Below are 21,677 nucleotides of genomic sequence, written 5' to 3' on the forward strand. Positions count from 1 at the left end.
ACTCCAGAGCCACACGCTTCTGCGGTACCAGGCAGCAAATCACCACCACCCTGAAAAAAATTTAGCGAGAAAACTACACACAGTGCTGACAGAGGAACTCTCATCAAAGGTCAAGGGGCATCGAGCAGGCAAGAGTCACAGCCCCATTTCTGCCTGGGTCGCTGTTACATGCTGTACAAACGGGAAATTAAAATAGTCACTCGAGTCACTTTTTAGTCAAGCAATAAATTACAGAAGTCTGGTCCACACCTTCCACTGAAATTGTTGGGTTTCCTGTTAGAGTGTGGTTGATATCTAAAACAAGCCTTTGGCCGGGCGCGGTGGCTCACGCCTGTAATCCTAGCACTCTGGGAGGCCGAGACGGGTGGATCGCTGGAGGTCAGGAGTTCGAGACCAGCCTGAGCAAGAGCGAGACCCCGTCTCTACTAAAAATAGAAAGAAATTATATGGACAACTAAAATATATATATACAAAAAATTAGCCGGGCATGGTGGCACATGCCTGTAGTCCCAGCTACTCGGGAGGCTGAGACAGGAGGATCGCTTGAGCCCAGGAGTTTGAGGTTGCTGTGAGCTAGGCTGACGCCACGGCACTCACTCTAGCCAGGGCAACAGAGTGAGACTCTGTCTCAAAAAAAAAAAAAAAATAAAAAAAAATAAAACAAGCCTTTGTTTTATTTTTCTATTGTGTATATTCATATGTGATTATCAGAAATGATCGTTTGGGTGTCGACATTTTCATTTTAGTGAAGTAGTTTATGTTCGCATCGAGCGTCCTGAACTGCCTTACGATCAGCAAACAGCTTCGTCCGCGGGCAGTGTGAAATACATTTCCGTGCTGATGTCCTGCAAGATACTGATGTTGCATGAATGTGTCATTCCGTAATTGCCACCTAGCACAGCACTGTGCATCCAGGGTATTAAGAGAGAAAACGATTTCATTGCAGAGGCAGCTTTGATGAGCCCACCTCCAAATTCTGCGTCGCTTGTGTGACGGAAGCCTTTGATTACTTGCATCGGCTGGGCATTATCTACAGAGACCTGAAGCCAGAAAACTTAATCCTAGACGCTGAGGGTTACCTGAAACTGGTAAGACACGTTCTCTCACTTGTGTATCAGAGGAGATAGTCCCCCCTCAAAATGCTGTGTTATAATTGCGGTTTTCAATTTTCTTTTTAATTTCGGTACAGCTGTTATTTTCCATTGGGAGGGTATGGTCTTTGAAACTGGCACACCTAGTCCAGGGAGCAATGTTATGAGTACGTTCTTTCTGGCCTAAGAATTTAATGTTTCAATCATATTTGTGACCCTCCTGAAGAGTCACAGGAGAGAATGCCTTTCTAATTGGATTTGTTAATTATTTTTGCTTAATAATTAAAAAAATAATTTTTATTTCAAAATATCAGGGGGCATAAGTGTTCTTGTTACGGGGGTGAATTGTGTAACGCAGAAGTTAGGGCTTTTAGTGTGCCCGTCACCAGGATAGTGTACATTGTACCCGGCAGGTAAGTTTTTATACCTCACCCTTAGGTTTTAGTTGATTCTTGCTACAGACAGGAACTGGCTATAAGGAATAAGGAGGCCGGGCGCGGCATCTCACACCTGTCATCTTAGCACTTTGGGAGGCCGAGACGGGAGGATTACTTGAGGCCAGGACTTGAAGACCAGCCTGGGCAACATAGTGAGACCCTATCTCTACAAAAATAAAAAAAAAAAAAAAATTAGCTGGGTGCAGTGGTGCGTGCCTGTAGTCCTAGCTACTTGGGAGGCTGAGGCAAAAGGATCACTTGAGCCGAGGGTGCAAGGTTGCAGTGAGTTCTGGTTGTGTCATTGCACTCTAGTCTGGGCGACAGGGTGAGACCTCTCTCAAAAAAATAAAATGAATAATGGGAGATGACAGTATAACTCTTTCCCCAAGATGTACACTGTCTACAGAAAGCGAGAAGATAAACTTACAAACGTTGGTAGTGTTTTCGAGATCTTTCAAGGTGGGTCTAACGTGCACCCAGGTTGGGAATCACATTGCTGGACGACAGGCTCCTGAAGACAGACTTTCCTTGCTGTCATCCTCGTAACCCACCAATGCCCCCACGAGTCCCCTGGCATGCCACGCTAGAGACAAAAATGCTACGAGTCACATAAACTGCTTTCGGCGAGAAACTATAGTAAAACTGGACAGTTGTCACTGAGGGAAAAACAAGGCCCTTCAGATCTCAGGAGGGGACCCCAGGAGGACGAGGACCCTAGGCTGAGTTTCCCTGAGTCCACTTTGATAATATTATACTTTAAGGGATATTAAACCATCTCTGAGCTTGATATTTACAAAGATATTAAAAGTTTCTCACTCAGAACTTTTACGTAAGGAACTAAGAATAGCCACCACGTAAGTGGTTACTATGGGCAGAGCTACCACGCTAAACCTTTCACAATTAACCTATTTAACAATCTATAAAATAGATTTTATCATCCACGTGTTAGAGTTGTGTACTGTAGACTGAGGAATCAAGTTCATTCTGTGTGATTGCTAAGAGATTTCTCTCCGTGGTGAAGGGGAACATGAAAGCCCTTTTATGGGAAATCTGGGTAACTTCCAAGAAACGTTTTAATTGATTCAAGCTTTATTTTATCCATGAAAGGCAGCTTTGAGAGCTGGTGAGGTACTGCACAGGGCCTCCATCGCTTCTCTTTGCAGTTCCTTCATTGGCTGTGCCCCTTAGAGCTCTTTAAGGAAACCTTCTGGAGCACTTTGGAAGTAAAACCGTCATGGGAGATGCAGACAGGTCATTAGATTCATCTCTTCCTTCTCATCGCTATTTTTTAAAAAAAATCAGATAGCATATTCTGTATTTATAAGCACAGAGGTTAATGCTTCTAACTTTCAGCCAGGCATGGTGGCTTATGCTTGTAATCCCAGGAATTTGGGAGGTCGAAGTGGGAGGATCGATTGAGGCTGGGAGTTCGAGACCACCCAAGGCAACTTAATGAGACCCCTGTCACTACAAAAAATAAAATGATATAGCCTTACGCAGTGGTGCGTGCCTATAGTCCCAGCTACTTGGGAGACAGAGCTAGGAAGATCCTGTGAGCCCAGGAGTTCAAGGCTTCAGTGAGCTATGATGGTGCCATTGCACTCCAGCCTGGGCGACAGAGTGAAACTTTGTCTCTAAATAAATAAATAACTTCCCTGTGAGCCGTTGTTATCCATTCTGCTAATTTGTTTGCCAACCAGCTAAATGAAGAGTCAGAACTACAGTCTTTAGCAATTAAAAAGTAAATGCTGAATATTTCCATTTCTAGCTATATGTTAAACTAGAGATCCTGAAATCCTCTCGCTACAAAGTATCTACTGAATGAAACATGAAAAGCAGTATCGAATGCATGGCCGAGTGTGTAAGACGGCATGGGAATTCCTCTGGGGCTGGGAACCAAGCGTGAGCAGTAGTGTCTGGTGGAAATCAAACGGCGAAGCTGCCGCCTCGTGCGCACCCAGCAATCGTAGGTGGCCTGGAGGTCTTATTTTAGTATCTGTGCCCTGTCAAAACGGGAGACCAAGCTTTGGATCTGAGCAGTGTGGGCAGTTGAATCAGACAACATTGCATAAGGCTAGGCGTCACAGAGATTAAACTCTCGGAGAAATAGAAAACAAGAAAAAAAATTTTAAATTTGTAATGACAGAGTAAATGCAAGGAAACATGCTTTTCTCATTACTGGCTCTTGGTAGAAGAACAAAAAGCTCTTTTCTAAGAATTCCTGGCCACAGGCTGGTCTTCATGGAGGTTGGGTGCCCGGCTACACGGTTGGAAAAACCCAAGCAAGAATTTAAATGGAAATGAATCCATGTCGGCGGCATATCCAAGTTCCCAAGAATGAATATATATTCTCTCTGGAAGAGTATATTCTCAAATCAGGACACAAAGAACTGCTGGAGATGAAGTTCCAGGGAACATGAGCCTACATTTTAAAAAATAAAATAAATGTGTAAGGAGAAAAGCTACCATAAGCACTAGTGGCCAGAAACAAAAGGAGCAGAATCAGGCACATAAGTGCCTCATGTATTGGAGTAATCAGATACAGAATGTGAACTAAATACATCTAATGTGTTTTAAAACTGAGAGAGGGATAAAAAATGAGTAAGGATAAGAGATTCTTCAAAAAGAGAGAAAACAGTGTTGGAAAAAACTAACAAGTAAAGCACTTATTAAGAAACTAAGAATATAATAATTGAAATTAAATGTGCAATGGAAGCTATTATTAATGGTGTAGCTTGCATTTGACTCTCCTTTTGATGGGATTAATTATAACATATGTATAAACGTATGTGAAGACATTGGAGAGCAACAAAAAGTAGATATTCAAGCCTTAAGAAAAGGGAATCACTTGGGCGACACCTACATTTAAACAGCTGATATTCAGTGGTTCGTTTCAGCACACTCCTCAGTATATAAGGAAGGGGAAATAAACCTTTAGTTAACATCATACCTGATTGTGATATGCTGAACATCTTTTTCATTAGATTGCGAACAAGAGTATCTGTTCTTACCACTTTTATTTACCATTGTAAGAGAGGTCTTAGCAAATGAAATACGCTAAGAAACAGAAAGGAAAGGCCAAAGACTTAGAAAGGAAGAAGTTACCTGTCTTTATTTGCAGACAACATGAATTTTTATGTAGAAAAACTTAAAGAATCTACCAGTTTATGACTCATACGCCGGCAAGTTGATGCTGGCAGTGAGTTGGCTCCCATGTTCCTCCTCCACCTGGGCCTCCTCCTGGGACTGGCTGAATGTCCTCAGGGCACGGCAGCTGACTCCCCTGGGGTGAGTCATCCAGGAGACCAAGGAAAAGCTACAGGCTTCTAAAACCTACTCTGGGAGGTCACACACCAGCACTTCCACTGTATTCCGTTGGTCACACAGGGCTAGCCCTAATTTGGTGTGGAAGGGGACACTTCTGGATACCAAGAGAAGTGTATCCTCGGGGCTCTCTCAGATATTGGCTATTGTAGTAGGGAAAGTACAGAACCGAGACAAGGATCAAGTCTTAAAAGTTATCGAAGAGAAACGATAGTTTACCTATAAAGAAAATAAAAATTAAATTAAAATAAAAAAATTAAGCTTTCAGCTGACATCTGAAAAGCAGCAATAGACGCTAGAATACAGTGGAATAATATCATAAAAGTTCTGAGAGAAAATAACTGACAAACTTGAATTATAAATCCAGGCAAAGTATCTTTCGAGAAGGGTGAAATAAAGGCGTTTTCAAACAAAGATGAAGGGTATTCACTGCTAAATACATATGCTTAAGGGAGAAGAAAAATCATTCCTGATGGAGAGTTTAAGATGCAGCAAGGAACGATGACCACAGAGAAACAGTAAATGTGTTGAATCATTTAAAAATTACAGCATGAAGTAATAATTATCATTCTAATCATATCATTCAATACATGGTATTAGAATGAGAAAATGCTAAATAACTGAAGAACAGCAGTGTGTATACTGAGAGTAGGTGTAACTGGAATTAAAATTGGAGGAGAAAATGTCATTTTAAAAGAAGGCAGCAAAGGAGAAACAGGAGATCCAGAAAACAATCAAGGAGAAAGCACCAATGAAGGGAATAAAAAAGAGGTCTAACATATGCAAATGGACTTAACTTTCCAGATTAAAAAATGATTGTCAAATAGATTTAAAAAAAAAAATAAAAATCAACTATGTGATGCTTACAAAAGACAGACCTAAAATAGGAGAATGCACAAAAGTTAGAATTAAAAGGATAGAGAAAGATATGTCTGGGAAATAGTAAATGAATTTAAATGCAGGCTTTATCAATGTTAATATCAGGGAAGAAATATTCTTTGAGATAATTAGGATTACTATAGATGATGAAAAATCCTCATCTTTTAGTTACCTAATAAAATGCTTTTGTGCAGCTGATCTCTGTGCACTTTCTGGGTTTTTGCCGACGAATGCAGCTGATTTGAAGTTGACGGTGCCCCAAGACGGAAAGAACCTGTGTTTGAGTCACTGCTTAGCTACAGATTTAATACACTCCCAGTGGAAATTCCAGCAGAGCTTTTCATGAAGCTTGGAAAGCTGATTCTAAACCTTTACGTAGAATAGCCAAGGGCCAAAAATAGCCAGGAAATTTCTGAAGACACACAAGAGGGAAATTGCTCCCTCAGATATGAGAATTAATTATAATGCTGTAGCTCAACTAATTATTAATGGAGGTAATGCAAGCTTCGCTTCATCTTGCCCACCTTCTACTAAAGGCTCTCAGATATTTCAGCTGAATCACCGCGTCTGCAGAGAGCCTGGGCCGTTGCTACGGGAGACGCATCCATCCCATAGCTCAGCCTCTCCCACTTTTGCATCCACCCCATCGAAGCCACCCATGCCCACCTCTCTCAGTGGTGGGACGTTAGCAGGACATTAAGTCACCTTTGGTTGTTGGTGCACAGGATACACAGATTCCGTTTTACCGTTGTCTAGACGTGGGTAACATGCGTGCACTGAACATGCCACATAAACTTTTTTTTGGAATGTTATGTCTCCATGAATCATCCGCGTCCTTAATTAGACTGGTTATTCTGTGTCCATTTTTATGTGACTGAGAGAACCAGTATCTGACAAATTTACTGACCCAGAGAGAAACTTCTGGGAAGAAGCTCATACTTTACTGGCCACCAGCTCCTACAAGCCACAGTGCTGATTTTTCTATTTCTGCATGATGCAGTCACTGCTGTAGAGTTAAAGTCATCTTAAAAACCTTCTAGTTTGTTAAAAATCTTTGGCGACGATGTTTTAATGCTTTCAGCATAACATAAGCCTCCCTTAGTGGTGGAAATTTAATAAGACAAGGGCAAACCTGTGTACAACTTTTCCAGGTATTATTTTTGAAAACCTAGTTTTGCTCGTAGATTTTTTTTTTTTTTAAAAAGGAGGGGGGATAGTCTATTTTCTCGTGTCTTGGATTGATCCCTTTAAAACATAAGTCATTTCATGCCACACCTCTTCTCTGAATCCTACAATGACTTCTTAGAAAAAAAAGTTCTTTCTGTGGCTTAAAAACCACTCTACAGCTGGGTACGGTGGCCCATGCCTGGAATCCCAGCACTTTGGGAGGAGGGAGGATTACTGGAGTCCAGGAATTCAAGACCAGCCTGGGCAACACAGTGAGATCCTGTCTCTAAAACAAACAAAAAAACACCCATAATGTGCTCTCGCTTCCCGCCCTTCTCTCCCTCACACGTGACGGTCCAGCCACGCTGGCCTTCTTGCCAGTTCTGGAACCTACCATGCACGTTCCTATCTCAGGCCTTTGCCGTAGCTCTTCCTGCTGGCTGGCAGGGTCACTCTTGCTCAGACCCTTACAGAACTCTCTGTCTTATTGCACTCAGATTTCCACTCCAATCTGCTCCAGTCTCAGAAAGTCTTTTGATAGATAATGGTATTCAGTAAATACTCACTGCAGGAGTAGATGGAGGAGCACCACTTTTCCATGGTGGTACAAGACAGAGGTAGCATAATTTTTATGGAAAATACACAGAACTTGACACAAAAGATTTGGGACCTTCTCTATCGAGCATATGACTTTGTATAGGTCTGAGTATTGGTTTCCTCTGACCAAATGGATTAAGCCAAAGTCGGTATGAGCAATAGAGAAAATGTTTTCATAAATCTGAAAACTTTAATATAACTATTGCCATCTCTTTGGGCCAATATGCAAATATTACAAAAGCTAAACCAGCGATTCAAATGGAAAATATACCACTTTCAGAGCTAGAAAAACTCTCCTAAATAGCTAATGAACTTCCAGTCATCCTTAAAAGAAAGACTTAAATGCAGTTTAAAAAAATGAGCTGAAAGGCTGTTATAAACCAACAAAATAGAATGTTTTCATATACGCATACATACAAATACAGTTACAAGCATCGCTTTCTTGTCATTTAAATTTCTGTCTTTATAAAATTAGCTAGGATTTTCATATTGGTCCTTTCTCTGAGGAATAAGTAGATGAGCTAATCTCAGCTGGTTACAAGTTTTAATTTTGTAATATCCCCAGCCATCTCTCAGATACAGTCTTTGTGAGTCATTCTGCGTGGATGAAAGAAAACAGTAAAATCCCGCTTCAAATTAGGTTGTTTAAATCCCTCTTTTCCAATAAAACCCTTGCAGTTGTGTTATAAATACTAAACAGTACCAGTAAAAAGGCAAATCTCTAAGAAATTCATTTAAGGTAAAACAAAGATTTTAAATATTAATATTTAAATAAGTAAATAGGGGCTGGATTTTATAGTTCACTGACTCATACATTTTTAGGTGAGGGCTTATCTCGATATCTTGCCTTGTTTATTTAGTTTTTTTTTTTTTAGCCAAGATGATTGCTGTACTATTGGGATAGTCCGTGTGTCATAAAGCTATTAAAATGTGCACGATGAAGTCCAGGAACGATCTGTGCGCCTGTTTACCGGAGGAAGGTGGAGGGCGGTTTTGCTAATTTAATATCTGTATATATTGGAGATGAAAAGTGTGTGCTGAGCGCTCCCGTGGAAGGAAAGCAATTATTTGCTTTGCAAATCAGGATGTCAATCACATGCAGTGCTTCAGTTCAAGGTGGGGCCTTCTGCAGCTGCAGGCTCGGTGCATGGAGTTTACGGAAAGAGTCCCAGGGAGGTGGACAGAGGAGGGCGCTGGGACCGTTCCGAGTCCTCAGTCGGGGCCAAGCTCACCTCCTACTAACACCTTCCCCAGCCATCTTCTTCATACTGTTCTCGAAGTATATGGTTTTTTTTTTCTTTTCCTCTGAGTTTATACTTTGTTCTGTTACGTCATATACACATTTTTGATCATATTAAGGAGTGGAAAACCTCTGGCCTGAAGGCCACATGTCGCCTTCTGGGTCCTTAAGTGGGATCTTTTGACCGAATCCAAATTGCTTTTTCCCTGTTTAACTTTTCATACTTTATTCCTTGTATTAATAGCTTAAGAAAGTAAAATTTTCCCAAGTGCTGATTTATAGGTAATGTCTGTAAGCGGCACACAAAAAGTTCAGCTTCACACAGAGTGACATTCAGTGATCTGTGTAAATGCAATTTTAGTCCTTATTTTAAGCTACGTGCAGTAATAGTTTAATACAATAAACTGCACACACACAAAACCTGTATATCCCGAACTACAAAAGTAGTTTCCGTAGACACGTATGGTTTTCATCAGAGACACATTTCCACAATGAACAAGGACTTGCGGGTATGTTAATAAAACACTATCCTAAATGCTTATCTTGCCACCAACGCCGTTCAATGTTTGACTCTACCATAGCTGACACATGTGCTTTATGTATTCTGAAGTTTTTCTATAAAAGTAGGCTGAGAAGTTATTATTAATAGAGTGAACTTTTTTGTGTTTAAGGAGATGATGTAGGAAAATAAAGTTTTTTAACAAGATGTTTATCTGTTTTAAAAGATAATTTTTTTAAATATTCTTTTCTTCAGATAACAAGAATGATTTTATTTTTTTTTGAGAAACTGAAACGAACGTATGTTTTTAGAATAAATACGTTCATGTAGATGCCACTGACCACTCAGCTCCCTGGGAGGGACCGAGAGTGTGCAGACCCAGCCAAAGAGGGACGGGATTGCGCCGGCCTTGCCCTGGGAGGCTGAGCAGTACAGGGTGCAGACACTGTGTGCACGGGTTTGTAAAGACTGTCCGGAGTTTTCAGCCCTGCTTCTTCTTGGTAGTAGCCCCTGTCCCCAACTCTCAACTTTGTTATGATTTTTACTTCCAGGATGGAGCTTTAAATACACAGGGTCCTTCACTTGCCCCTTGTCTCCTCTTCCCAATAAATACCATCACCGAATTGAAAACTGTCTTGGTCTTTCTTGCCCTGAGTGTCAGATTTGTGGTTAAGGCTCCTGTTTGCTAAACCTTCCTCTCTCGTCCCCTAGGGTCGTGGGCATAGAGTACGTGCCTGGAACTGTCTCCAATGCAACTTGGTGCACCCCTGATCCTGCAAAGGAATATATGAGGGTGTGTGTGTGTGTGTGTGTGTGTTCGTGGTGTGGAAGGAGGAGCGGGGGTGTAGAAAGAAGATTTGGGAAGTAAGAGGGAGACTTAAAGAGGAGCATGAATTTTATGGTCTCTGAGAATTTCTTCGACGTTCTTTGCCAGGTTGACTTTGGATTTGCTAAGAAAATAGGATCTGGACAGAAAACGTGGACGTTCTGCGGGACTCCGGAGTACGTGGCTCCTGAAGTCATCCTCAACAAGGGCCACGACTTCAGTGTGGATTTCTGGTCCCTGGGGATTCTGGTGTATGAGCTGCTGACCGGCAAGTAGGTGCCTTCAGGCTTCGTACGGCCTCTGCTTCCGGGCAGTCAAAAGCAACTTCCCAGTGATAACGTATACAGTAGTACAATTTAGGAGCTTAACATGCTGGAAACGTTTTAAACCATGATGCCTTTTCCTCTTTGCATTATTTCACGTACGGTGAGCTTGCTAGTTTATGCCATGGAGAAAGGATTCAGGAAGGAGAAGGAAAGGAATATAGAATTGCTACGGTTTCCCTAAAATGCCAAGGCCCGTTATTATAGATGATATATTAAGTATGTGAAGGCTTTGATAATGTAGCGTAAGAATAAGACAAGGAATGAAAGTTGTGGGCTGTGTCATTATTGCCTCTTTTTTTGTAACTGGGAAAATAGCAATCCTAATTCAGTTAAATCCATTGATCGATTAAACCAAATTTATCCACGTTCTTCCATCTTCCCAGCATATCATCCGTTGCTGGATTTAAATTCTAATGCCTTTGTCAGCCCCTTTTTAAAGGTGCTAATGAACAGAGACAAGACACCATGGGGGTTTAGCAGTTCAAATTGAATTGTCATCCCCGCAGAGATTAAAGGACTGTATTAATGAATCCCAGATCTCAAATATTTACTGCACACACACACACATGCACACACACACACACACACACACGCACGCACATATATAGCCTGTATGTAATATCACCTCACATTTGTAAAGTATCTTATGGTTTTCAAAGCACTTACATGTGTATCATCTAGTTTAGTTTTCACAAATTTGTATGGAAAATAAGACAGGAATTTCTATTATTATTTTATGATTTAGATTTTTGTTATGATTATTTTATGACTTAAATTTTATGGATTAGAAAACCAGGTGAGAGAACTACCTGCCTAAGATGAGTAATTTGATCCCAGGTCTTCTGACTCTAAATGTGACTCACTTTCCATTACACACGTGTGCCACATGTATGTGTCTATGTTATAATGCATGGACACACACGCACAGGATTTAAAGGAATGTTCTTGATGGCTTTGTACGTCCACTTCCCATTAACTGATCTGATTATGCCTATAATCCTTTGTAACCAAATATTCTCAGTCTTAATTTCAGAGAAGAATCGCATATGCAATAATTTAAGAAATATGGGAATGAGTCCGTTGGTGAGGATACAGTCCTAACACATACTTTATAAAAAGAGAGTTCCATGGAATATTTTTGAACTTTTTACACTGCAAACTTCAACATTAGATTTCCTATGGCTGCATTGAACATCTTTGTCCGTATTCATTGAGCAAATAGATAGGAAAGATCATTTTATATTATCTGTAATCATTTTGAAATATTCACTGCTTAAGGTTGTGCAGGAAAGAAGAGAAAATTGCCAGGCAGTCATTCAGAGAGGAAAGCCATTTAAGGTTTTGGGCACAGGGAATTCTATTTCAAGAATTCGTTTCCTCATCCCTGGGGAATTTGTCAGCTGCATTTCTAAGAGATACTGGGTGGTTAGTGCAGGTAGCTGGAGAATACACATCTTGGTCTCCATCAGCTCGAATAAACTGTGAGAAGGAGTAGAGAAATAAAGTGAAGAAATAAGGAAGGGGAAAAAAAACAACAACAACAACTTAGATTTGCTGAGTGGCCTTGAGCTGCCATAAAGAAGTTGGGAACTTGTTTCTGTAAACGTTTTCAGGGTGGGGCACTAATCCCCTTCACGAGGGCCCCACCCCGTGACCTAACTGTCTCCCACAAGCCCCACCTTCAGGTTCCGAACGTTGGGATTAGGGTTTCAGCAGGTGAATCTGGGGGTACACAAACATTCAGTCCATTGCACGGTGCAGATCGCCCTAGAATCCAGCTACGTCTCATCCCTTTCCCCATTGCGGTCCTGGGCCTTCTCCCCCCGCCCCCCACCACTCTCACAGTTCGTCCCCCACACGTTATAAAAGAGCTTGCTCTGCTGCAGTAAATTAGAGCATCCTGCTCACAGTGTATTCCCAGGGTCCTTACCATAGTGCGTTGGTTCTACATTATGTTTCCTTCATCTCTTACAGCCCTCTCCTGCCTCCTCACTCTACCAGCCACACTGCCCACCCCCTGTGCCACCCGACTGCCCACCCCGCTGTTCCAAGACTGCCTGGGACCACTCCCGACTTCTGGCTGCCTCTGTACTTCCCGTCTTGAACCTTCTGCCACAGATAACAGTGCGGCTCATTCACTCCCTCTCCTTACTCAGACCTCCGCTCAGCTGTCAGCTTATGAGACGGGATTTTCCTATCCAACTCTGTCTCACAGAACAGACCTTCTCTCTGTCACTCTCCGCCCCTTCTTTATTTTTTAGTGATCGTCACCACCGATCAGTTACCTGTATGTGTGCGCATGTGCTTTGTTAAGTGATATGGAATTCATTAAATGATTTTCTAGGATATAGCCAGCTTTGTTGTAAAACAGATGAGAGAGAGACAAAGAGAAAAAGAAAGTGATGAGAGAGAGAGAGAGAGAGAGAGAGAGATGGGGGAGAGAAAGAGAGAGAGAAAGGAAGGAAGGAGAAAGAAGAAAAGGAAGAAAGAGAAAGAAGGTAAGTTCCACGTGTATCCCAGACTCTGGTCTTAGTGTGTCCTCTTTTGATTTCTCCCTAGCCCCCCCTTTTCTGGGACTGATCAAATGATGACCTACAATTTGATTCTCAAAGGAATTGAAAAAATGGATTTTCCTCGAAAGATAACAAGGCGACCTGAGGATTTGATTCGGAGGCTTTGCAGGTGAGCGTGAAGGCTCCTGGTGGTTTCTGTTTCTGCACATTTTAAAATTAGATATATATTTACGTTTTGCACTTCTTCATGTAGCTAAATGATATTTAAGGAAAGTCATTTTCTGATTTGCAGTCTAAGTTAGGAGTTTGAGTTTCCCTCATATTATAGAAGTATAGTACCTACTTATAGTTTAAAAAGAGATCTACATTTTTCAAGTTACTTTTGGGAATGATCTTTATCTGGTATAGAGCAAAACGGAACCACAAACCTTAGGTTAAAAAAGAAGAAACTGATTTACAATCACGTTATTCTGGTAGAAAATCAGTGTTGATGATGAAATGTTACTACATGGCCTTTTTTAGCTCCATTTTTAAAAAAAGTACTCCTTTAGTCTTATTTTAAATTACTCCCAAATTTCTAATAGACATTGAAGGTCATTTGTTAGAGAATAGGAGACTTCTAGATTCTTTGCTTAAACTTCATTTTGTCCTTTTTTTGGCCATATGAACTTTTTTTTTTAGATTTCCTTTTTTTTTTTTTTTTTTTTTTGAGACAGGGTCTTGCTCTGTTGCCCTGGCTAGAGTGCCAGGGCGTCAGCCTCACTCACAGCAACCTCAAACTCCTAGGCTCAAGCGATCCTCCTGCCTCAGCCTCCTGAGTAGCTGGGACTACAGGCATGCGCCACCATGCCCGGCCAATTTTTGTATTTTTTTGTAGAGCCGAGGTCACGTTTTTGCTCAGGCTGATCTCGAACTCTTGGCTTCAAGCAGTTCTCCAGTCTTGGCCTCCCAAAGTGCCAGGATTACAGGCATGAACCACTGCACCTGGCCTTGAACTTTTTTTAAGCATTAAAATTTAATAAATTTAGAGTGTAAGTCCTAGTTGTGGGTTGCCAGTAGGAATTCTTGTGTGCTACTAAGATTCCAGCTTAGATGTAAATGATTCCCTACAGCTTTTCCTAGCTTAGCAGAGTTAGCAAGATAATGTCCTCCTGTCCTTTTAAGCATTTATTCATGGCTTATTTAAAGCACTAGTTTGTATATATATATATGGGGTGCGTGTGTGTGTGTGTGTGTGTGTGTGTGTATATCCCTAATTCAAATTCAGTTGTGGCTCCTCCAGGGAGGGGGCCTTGTCTTTTTCATCTGCCTGTACTAAGATGTCTGATCTATAGTAGAAACTCCATGAATGTTGTTAAATGTATTAATAAATTAATTAACAAATGTTAAGTTTTAATGTAAAATTTACTGAAGCATAATCATTATAAGCTGTCTTTTAAAAATTATTATTTTAGGCAAAATCCAACAGAAAGGCTGGGAAATCTGAAGAATGGAATCAATGACATTAAGAAACACAGGTACCTAGTTACTTCTTTGCCCACAAAAAACAGAAATTTCTAGAACAAGGTGGTAATCTGGACAGCTTCTCTCAGGAGGCCACAGAGGTTCCCTTACAGACTCAATTCTTTTTTCTTTTGGTTCATTGGCTTTTATGTATGTTTTACTAGTTGTAGTTACAATAATTAATCTCAAAGTGATTTCTCTAGTGCTGGAAATTTGTATCAAGAAAGAGTGAAGTTATAAAACACGTTACAAAATCATATATTCGAGTCATGGCAACTTAGCTTTTTAGTCATTGTTATCTTTATTATTTCTTAATATCATCTTGGATTCTGTAGAGGAATTAAGTTCAAATTATGGCATTTAATTTGTAAATAAAGTGGGATAAAGTCAGTCATTGTCAATATTTAAGACAATGAGTCAGCTTAATCAACTGTTAAATAGTATTCTATTTCAGTTTTAATTAATAATATGTATTTATTTTAAATATAATTTTCCTTCGACTATCTCTCTAGATTCTGAAGCCTCATGTTGTATTTTACTTTTTGGGGACGGGACACAGAACCTCAAACCATCTTTATCCTTACGCAGTAATCTCACACGCACCTTCTCACTTCTGCGAGTTTTTAACCTTCAGAACCACTGTTAACCTCCATGAGATACCTGCTCTGATTCGATTAAATGTACAAAGACGGCAGTTCAAACCTTCAAGGTGTTTGCTTGTGACGTCAGCACCTGGCTAAGTCCTGCAATCTTCACGATGTTTTTTGCCTTTTGCTTACAATTCACAGATGGAAAAATATCCCTCGTAAGAATACGCTGCACGTTGGTAGGACAAAAATACATCCTGAGCATTTCATTATTGAAAACCTTTGAGTAAACTGACGTGTTCACTTTTAGAAATGAAAACGTCTCTCGATGTTTCATTCCTCTGTGGGTATTTTCGCTGAAGAATTAGGAGCACATCAATGCAGTGTGAAAATAAAGGCAGAGATACTGTTGCCAAATAGAAACGCTATTCATTTTCCTTAGCAGAAAAAAAAAAAAAAAAATTTCCCCAAGCTGCCAGCGCTGCTCTACATATTCTCGAACTTGCACTTGGTTGAAACAAAGCCATGCATTCCACATTGCAAACTCCCATCGAGCTCTGCCTTCAGGGCGTATTAGGAAGAAAAGGGACGTAAGTGTAGATTTTATAGACATCGAAATGCTGTGAGTCCTTTACCCTCCTGCGTCATCCTTTGCGCTGACTTCCGTGGGAAAGCTCATTATCTGTCTCAGATTCCAATTTCTCTTCTTCTCTCGCTGCCTGCTGTTATCACAATTTCTTTTCTCATTATAAAGTGACACATAAACACGCCGTTCGTATTGAGAAAACGAGTGTCTTGTCAATTAAAGCCGTTCTTCCCCCTTTTCTCTCATTAAAGAAGAGCCTTCATGTTGGGCTCTGCCGTTGCTGGGACATAAAAGCGATATAATTGCTAACGGGCTCCAGCTTTATCTTTTTCTTCTTATTTACCTGAGGCTCATTTAAATGTTGCCGTCAAATTGTGATTGGAGATACATGCAGATGGATGCTAAAGAATGTTTTCACCTCGAGTGGTAATAAAGAATTCTGAATTTCCTTCCCCGCAGGGGTTCATTTGCCTATTCCTCCTTTTTTTTTTTTTTTTTTTTTTGAGACAGAGTCTTACTCTGTCACCCAGGCTAGAGTGCCATGGCGTCAGCCTCGCTCACAGCAACCTCAAACTCCTGGACTCAAGCGATCCTCCTGCCTCAGCCTCCCGAGTAGCTGGGACTACAGGCATGAGCCACCATGCCCACCTAATTTTTTCTATATATATTTTTAGTTGGCCAGATAATTTCTTTCTATTTTTAGTAGAGACGGGGGTCTTGCTCTTGCTCAGGCTGGTCTCGAACTGCTGACCTTGAGCGATCCTCCCACCTTGGCCTTCCAGAGTGCTAGGATTACAGGCGTGAGCCACCGCGCCCCGGCCTGCTGATTCCTTCTTAATGGGCAAGACTGTCTTTGCCACCTGTAAGGTGGAGTCTGAGTGCAGGTGTGGAGGTGGCTAAGAAGGTACACCCACTCTACACGTGCCTTCAGGGGAGCCCAGAGAGCTCCAAAACGTTATTTCATCCTGTTTTCACGGTGCTTTCTAAGCTATAAAGCTAGCTAGGGAAAAACCCAGAAAAATAGATTTCTCTCTCTGCCTCCAAATAGGAGTGTTTAAAAACCTTCCACGAGTCTTTAAGCTTTATACTTTCTCTACCCAGTATATTCTTAAATTAAAAAAAAAATTATTTCTTAAGTTTGCCATCAGATTTTCCCACTCTCCTCTAAAGTAAAACTTCTATTTTTTTTTTCTTAGCGAATTAGTCACTTTAATTTTTTATTTAAAAACTATCCAGTTAGGGGGGAGGAGGAGATGGGTAGATTCACACCTAATGGGTGTGGTGTGCACTGTCTCGGGGGTGGGCTCGCTTGTAGCTCTGGCCCGGGCGGGCAATGTATGTGACCAGAGTGTTTGTAGTCTCGTAATGTTCTGAAATAAAAAATTTTTTTTAATTACCCTGTATACTCAACAGATGAAATAAAATTTAAAACTTGCCTCCTAAAAAAAAAAATTCAGTTAAACATGGCATATAGTTAGAATACATGGATTTGTCTATACTTTACATCATCTTTCCTGAAAATAATTACAGAACTCTTACAAATTCTGTTTATGAGCTAACGTAAACTGGGCCTCAATCGTACCTCCCAATGCCTATCTTAAAAACAGGCTAATGTACTATATAATTAAATCTTTCCTGACTGGAAGAGGAAAAATCTATTTCGATTACGGGCCTACCTCATCTTACTGCACTTTGCTTTGTTGCACTTCACAGATTTTGCATTTCTTACAAATTGAAGGTTTGTGGCAACCTCAGCACCAAGCAAGTATAGCAGTGCCATTTTTCCAACAGCACGTGCTCACTTGGGGTCTCTGTGTCATATTTTGGTAATTCTTGAAATGTTTCAAACTTTTTCATTATCATATCTGTTACAGTGATCTGTGATCAGTGATCTTTGGTGCCGAGGTTGTAATTGGGGCGCCACGAGCCATGCACATAAAAGAAGGCAAACTTCATTGACAAACGTCGTGTGTGCTCTGACTGCTCCCCCGACCAGCCGTCCCCCCATCTCTTGCCCTTTCCTCGGGCCCCCCCATTCCTTGAGACACAAAACTATTGAAGTTAGGCCAGTTAATAACCCTAAAATGGCCTCTAAATGTTCAGGCGAAACAAGGAGTCACACATCTCTCACTTTAAATCAAAAGCTGGAAATGATTGAGCTTAGTGAGGAAGGCGCGTCAAAAGCCGAGACAGATCGAAAGGTCTCTTGCACCAAATAGCCATGTTGGGAACGTGAAGGAAAGTTCTGGAAGGAAATTAAAAGTGCTACTCCAGTGAACACAAACATGAAAAGACAGCAAAACAGCCTTGTTGATGGAGAAAATTTTAGTGATCTGGATAGAAGATCAAACCAGCCATAACATTTCCTTAAGCCAAAATCGAATCCAGAGCAAAGCCCTAACTCTTTTCAGTTCTGTCAAGGGTGAGAGAGGTGAGGAAGCTGCAGAAGAAAAGTTTTATGCCGGCAAAGTTGATGCTTGAGGTGTAAGGAAAGAAGTCATCTCCGTAACGTAACAGTACCAGGTGAAGCAGCAAGTGCTGATGGAGAAGCTGTGGGAAGTTACCCGGAAGATCTAGCTAAGATCATTGATGAAGTTGGCTGCACTAAACAACCAATTTTCAATGTAGGTAAAACAGCTTCTTTTGGAAGAAGATGTCTTCTAGGACTTTTATAGCTACAGAGGAGAAGTCAATGCCTGTCTTCAGAGCTTCAAAGGATAGGTTGATTTTCTTGTTAGGGGCTTCATGCTGCTGGTGACTAAGTAGAAGCCAGTGCTCATTTACCATTCCAAATATTTTAGGGCCCTTAGGAATCATTGCTAAATCTACTCTGCCTGTGCTCTATAAATGAAACATCAAAGTCTGGATGACAGCACATCTGTTTATAGAATGGTTTCCTGAATATTTTAAGCCTACTGTCGAGACCTACTGCTCAGAAAAAAAGATTCCTTTCAAAACATTAATGCTCATTGACAATGTAACTGGTCATCCAAGAGTTCTGATGGAGACGTATAAGGAGATTAATGTTTTCTTGCCTGCTAACACAACATCCATTCTGGAGCCCATGGACCAAGGAGTAATTTTGACTTTCAAGTCTTATTATTTAAGAAATACATTTCATAAGGCTGTAGCTGCCGTCATGATTCCCCTGATGGCTCTGGGAAAAGTAAATTGAAGGCCTTCTGGAAAGGATTCACCATTCTAGATATCATCAAGAACATTTGTGATTCATGGAAGGAGATCAAAATAACATTAACGGGAGTTTGGATGAAGTGGATTCCAACCCTAATGAACTGGACTTTGAGGGGTTCAAGACTTCAGCAGAGGAAGTAACTAAAGATGTGATAGAAATAGCCAGAGAACTAGGATTAGAAGTGGAGCCTGAAGTTGGGACTGCGTTGCTACAGTCCCATGATAAAACTTGAATGGATGAGTTGTTGTTTCTTATGGATGAACAAAGAAAGTAGTTTCTGGAGACGGAATCTACTCCTGGTGAAGATGCTGTGAACATAGTTGAGATGACAACAAAGAATTTAAATATTACATTAAATTAGCTGGTACAGCAGCAGCAAGATTTGAGAAGATTGACCTCAATTTTTAAAGAAGTTCTAATGTAGGTAGAACTAAAACATGCTGTCCAACAGCACCACATGCTACAGAGAAGTCTCTTGTGAAACAAAAAGTCAACCCATGTGACAAACTTCACCATTGTCTTATTTTTAAAAATTGCCACAGCCACCCCATCCTTCAGCACCCACCACCCTGATCAGTCAGCCGCCATCAACACGGAGGCAAGACCCTCCGCCAGCAAACCGATTATGATGCACTGAAGGCTCAGATGATTGTTAGCATTTTTTAGCAATAAAGTATTTTTTAACTAAGTTATATACATCTTTTAGACACAATGCTCTTGGACACTTAATAACCTACAGCTTAGTGTAAACATAATTTTTGTATGCACTGGGAACCAAAACATTTTGGTGACTCGCTTAATTGCTGTGGTCTGGGACTAAACCCTCAAGATGTCCAAGGGATACCTGTACTATAACATTACCTTTAATATTTCTCGTCTCTGAAATTATTTTCAAGGGTAGCTTCTACAGATCTTCTAAAAATGAAGAAGGAATTTATGTGCTGTTGCTGCTAATATTTCTTTGGCGAATATTTTTCACACGAGTGCGTGCTGGCGCCTGCGTTACTAAAATGTGGTCGGCGTCAAAAGGCCAAGTGCTAAGTGAATGGCCACTGGCGTTAAGTAAATGTCCCCGAAGGTCAGGTGGTGACAAATGCTTTGCAGGAAACACATGGGCTTTTTGGTTCAGCAGAGTGACGGTAATGACTTTTCTTGCTATTTCTATAGTACCTTCTGGGTAGAGAGCACTGTAAAGTATGTTAACTGGAATTGTTGCAGCATTTGGTGGCAAAAGAAAAGAATCCGCAGAACTGTGTACCTAGAAATCTCTAAAAACGGAGCCTGGGTTTGTGCGAAGAAGCCCTGGATGAAGGAGGGGACTTCTGTGGTTTCACGGCAAGGGCAGGGGAGGGACAGAATACAGCTGGCGCTGCCGTCTGACTCCACTATTTGACTAGATTTCCAGCAGCTTTTGCCAAAATGACATTTCGGTTAAGAATGGCATCTGAGATGGAATGTACTAGAGCCTGCTCTGTGCTTAGTTCCATTTCTGTTGCTAAGCTTAGACTTGGAATAGGAAATCCAGGCAAAGACTGAACCAAAACCAGCTCCGGAGGTGAGAAGAGACTGAGAAGGTGGAGGAGCCTAACTCCTGGGATGGCCCTGCTGGGTAGAGTACAGGAGTCGAGGATTGGTCAGGTTCTGAGTACGGATAGAATTTGAAGCCGACACTGCTAGAATTATGGACTGAGGTAGGACGTGAGAGAGAAGGAACTCCAATACCTTTGGTTTGAGCAAGTGGAAGTGTGGAGGCAAGTTTGGTGGAGAAAATTTGGGTTCCAGTTTGAACCTGATACAGGCCGGATGCCTGTTAGACACGTAGATGGGAGATGATGAACAGCAGTTGTAGACGTGGCCCGTAAACCAGCGGGGAGGTCTGTGTTGGAAACAGAAATTTGGGAGTAATCAGTACGTAAGAGCGATTTAAAGCCATGAGACTGGGCCGGGCGTGGTGGCTCACGCCTGTAATCCTAGCACGCTGGGAGGCCGAGGTGGGCGGATCGTTTGAGCTCAGGAGTTCGAGACCAGCCTGAGCAAGAGCGAGACCCCATCTCTACTAAAAAAATAGAAAGAAATTATATGGACAGCTAAAAATATATATAGAAAAAATTAGCCGGGCATGGTGGTGCATGCCTGTAGTCCCAGCTACTCGGGAGGCTGAGACAGGAGGATTGCTTGAGCCCAGGAGTTTGAGGTTGCTGTGAGCTAGGCTGATGCCACGGCACTCACTCTAGCCTGGGCAACAGAGTGAGACTCTGTCTCAAAAAAAAAAAAAAAAAAAAAAAAAAAAAGCCATGAGACTGAATGAGATTGCCTAGAAATCGAGAGTAGTAGCCGATGGGAGGCGCAGAAGAGGAGCCGACCTCAGCTAGGAGCAGAAGCTCCAGTTCACGGTGTGGGAGAAATGGTGGCGCGCAGAGTGGGGGTGGGCAGACAGGCTGGAGGGAGATGGCGCAGGTTCCCTTTTTACGCTTGAGTCTTCCCAGGGAAAGAGGAAGCGAGGTCATCATTCGGGGGTGAGGATGGGAGGAGGACGTGGAAGTTTGGGGAGAGAGGACCAAGTGCGGGAGTGGGACGGCAGTGGGCCGGGGGAATCGGAATGATGGCTGGGCAGCCTGAGGTCCGTGGGCGTGGACTTAACGTGCTGCCAGGCGACCAGCGTGGTCGTGTCCCTCCCCAGCCACTGTTGCGGGAAGCGAGCAGGCCACGGAGTGCATTGACAGCTTGACACGATGATAGTTTATCAGGCGAATGACGTTCCTCTCTACTTCTCTCATTTCCCAGGTGGTTAAACGGTTTTAACTGGGAGGGACTGAAAGCCCGGAGCCTCCCCTCACCTTTACGAAGAGAGGTACGGTCTTTCTTACTCTCCTACTTCTTTTCTAGGGATCTGATTTTGCGAACAGATT

The 21,677-nt window shown here is 41.7% G+C and overlaps 1 protein-coding gene across 2 annotated transcripts in view; it reads left to right on the top strand.

Annotated features, from left to right (window-relative positions):
- The window catches only part of PRKG2 (protein kinase cGMP-dependent 2), a 58,254-nt gene that overhangs the window by 34,575 nt on the left and 2,002 nt on the right, over positions 1-21,677 (top strand). For both annotated transcript variants that reach the window (XM_069485569.1, XM_069485570.1), the window contains exons 13-17: positions 947-1,088; positions 10,169-10,332; positions 12,946-13,068; positions 14,354-14,416; positions 21,553-21,619. In XM_069485569.1, coding sequence (XP_069341670.1) covers positions 947-1,088; positions 10,169-10,332; positions 12,946-13,068; positions 14,354-14,416; positions 21,553-21,619 — 559 coding nt within the window. The remainder of the gene's footprint in view (positions 1-946; positions 1,089-10,168; positions 10,333-12,945; positions 13,069-14,353; positions 14,417-21,552; positions 21,620-21,677) is intronic.

This window comes from Eulemur rufifrons, chromosome 13 (genome assembly GCF_041146395.1).
Source record: "Eulemur rufifrons isolate Redbay chromosome 13, OSU_ERuf_1, whole genome shotgun sequence".
Classification (NCBI taxonomy): Eukaryota; Metazoa; Chordata; class Mammalia; order Primates; family Lemuridae; genus Eulemur; species Eulemur rufifrons.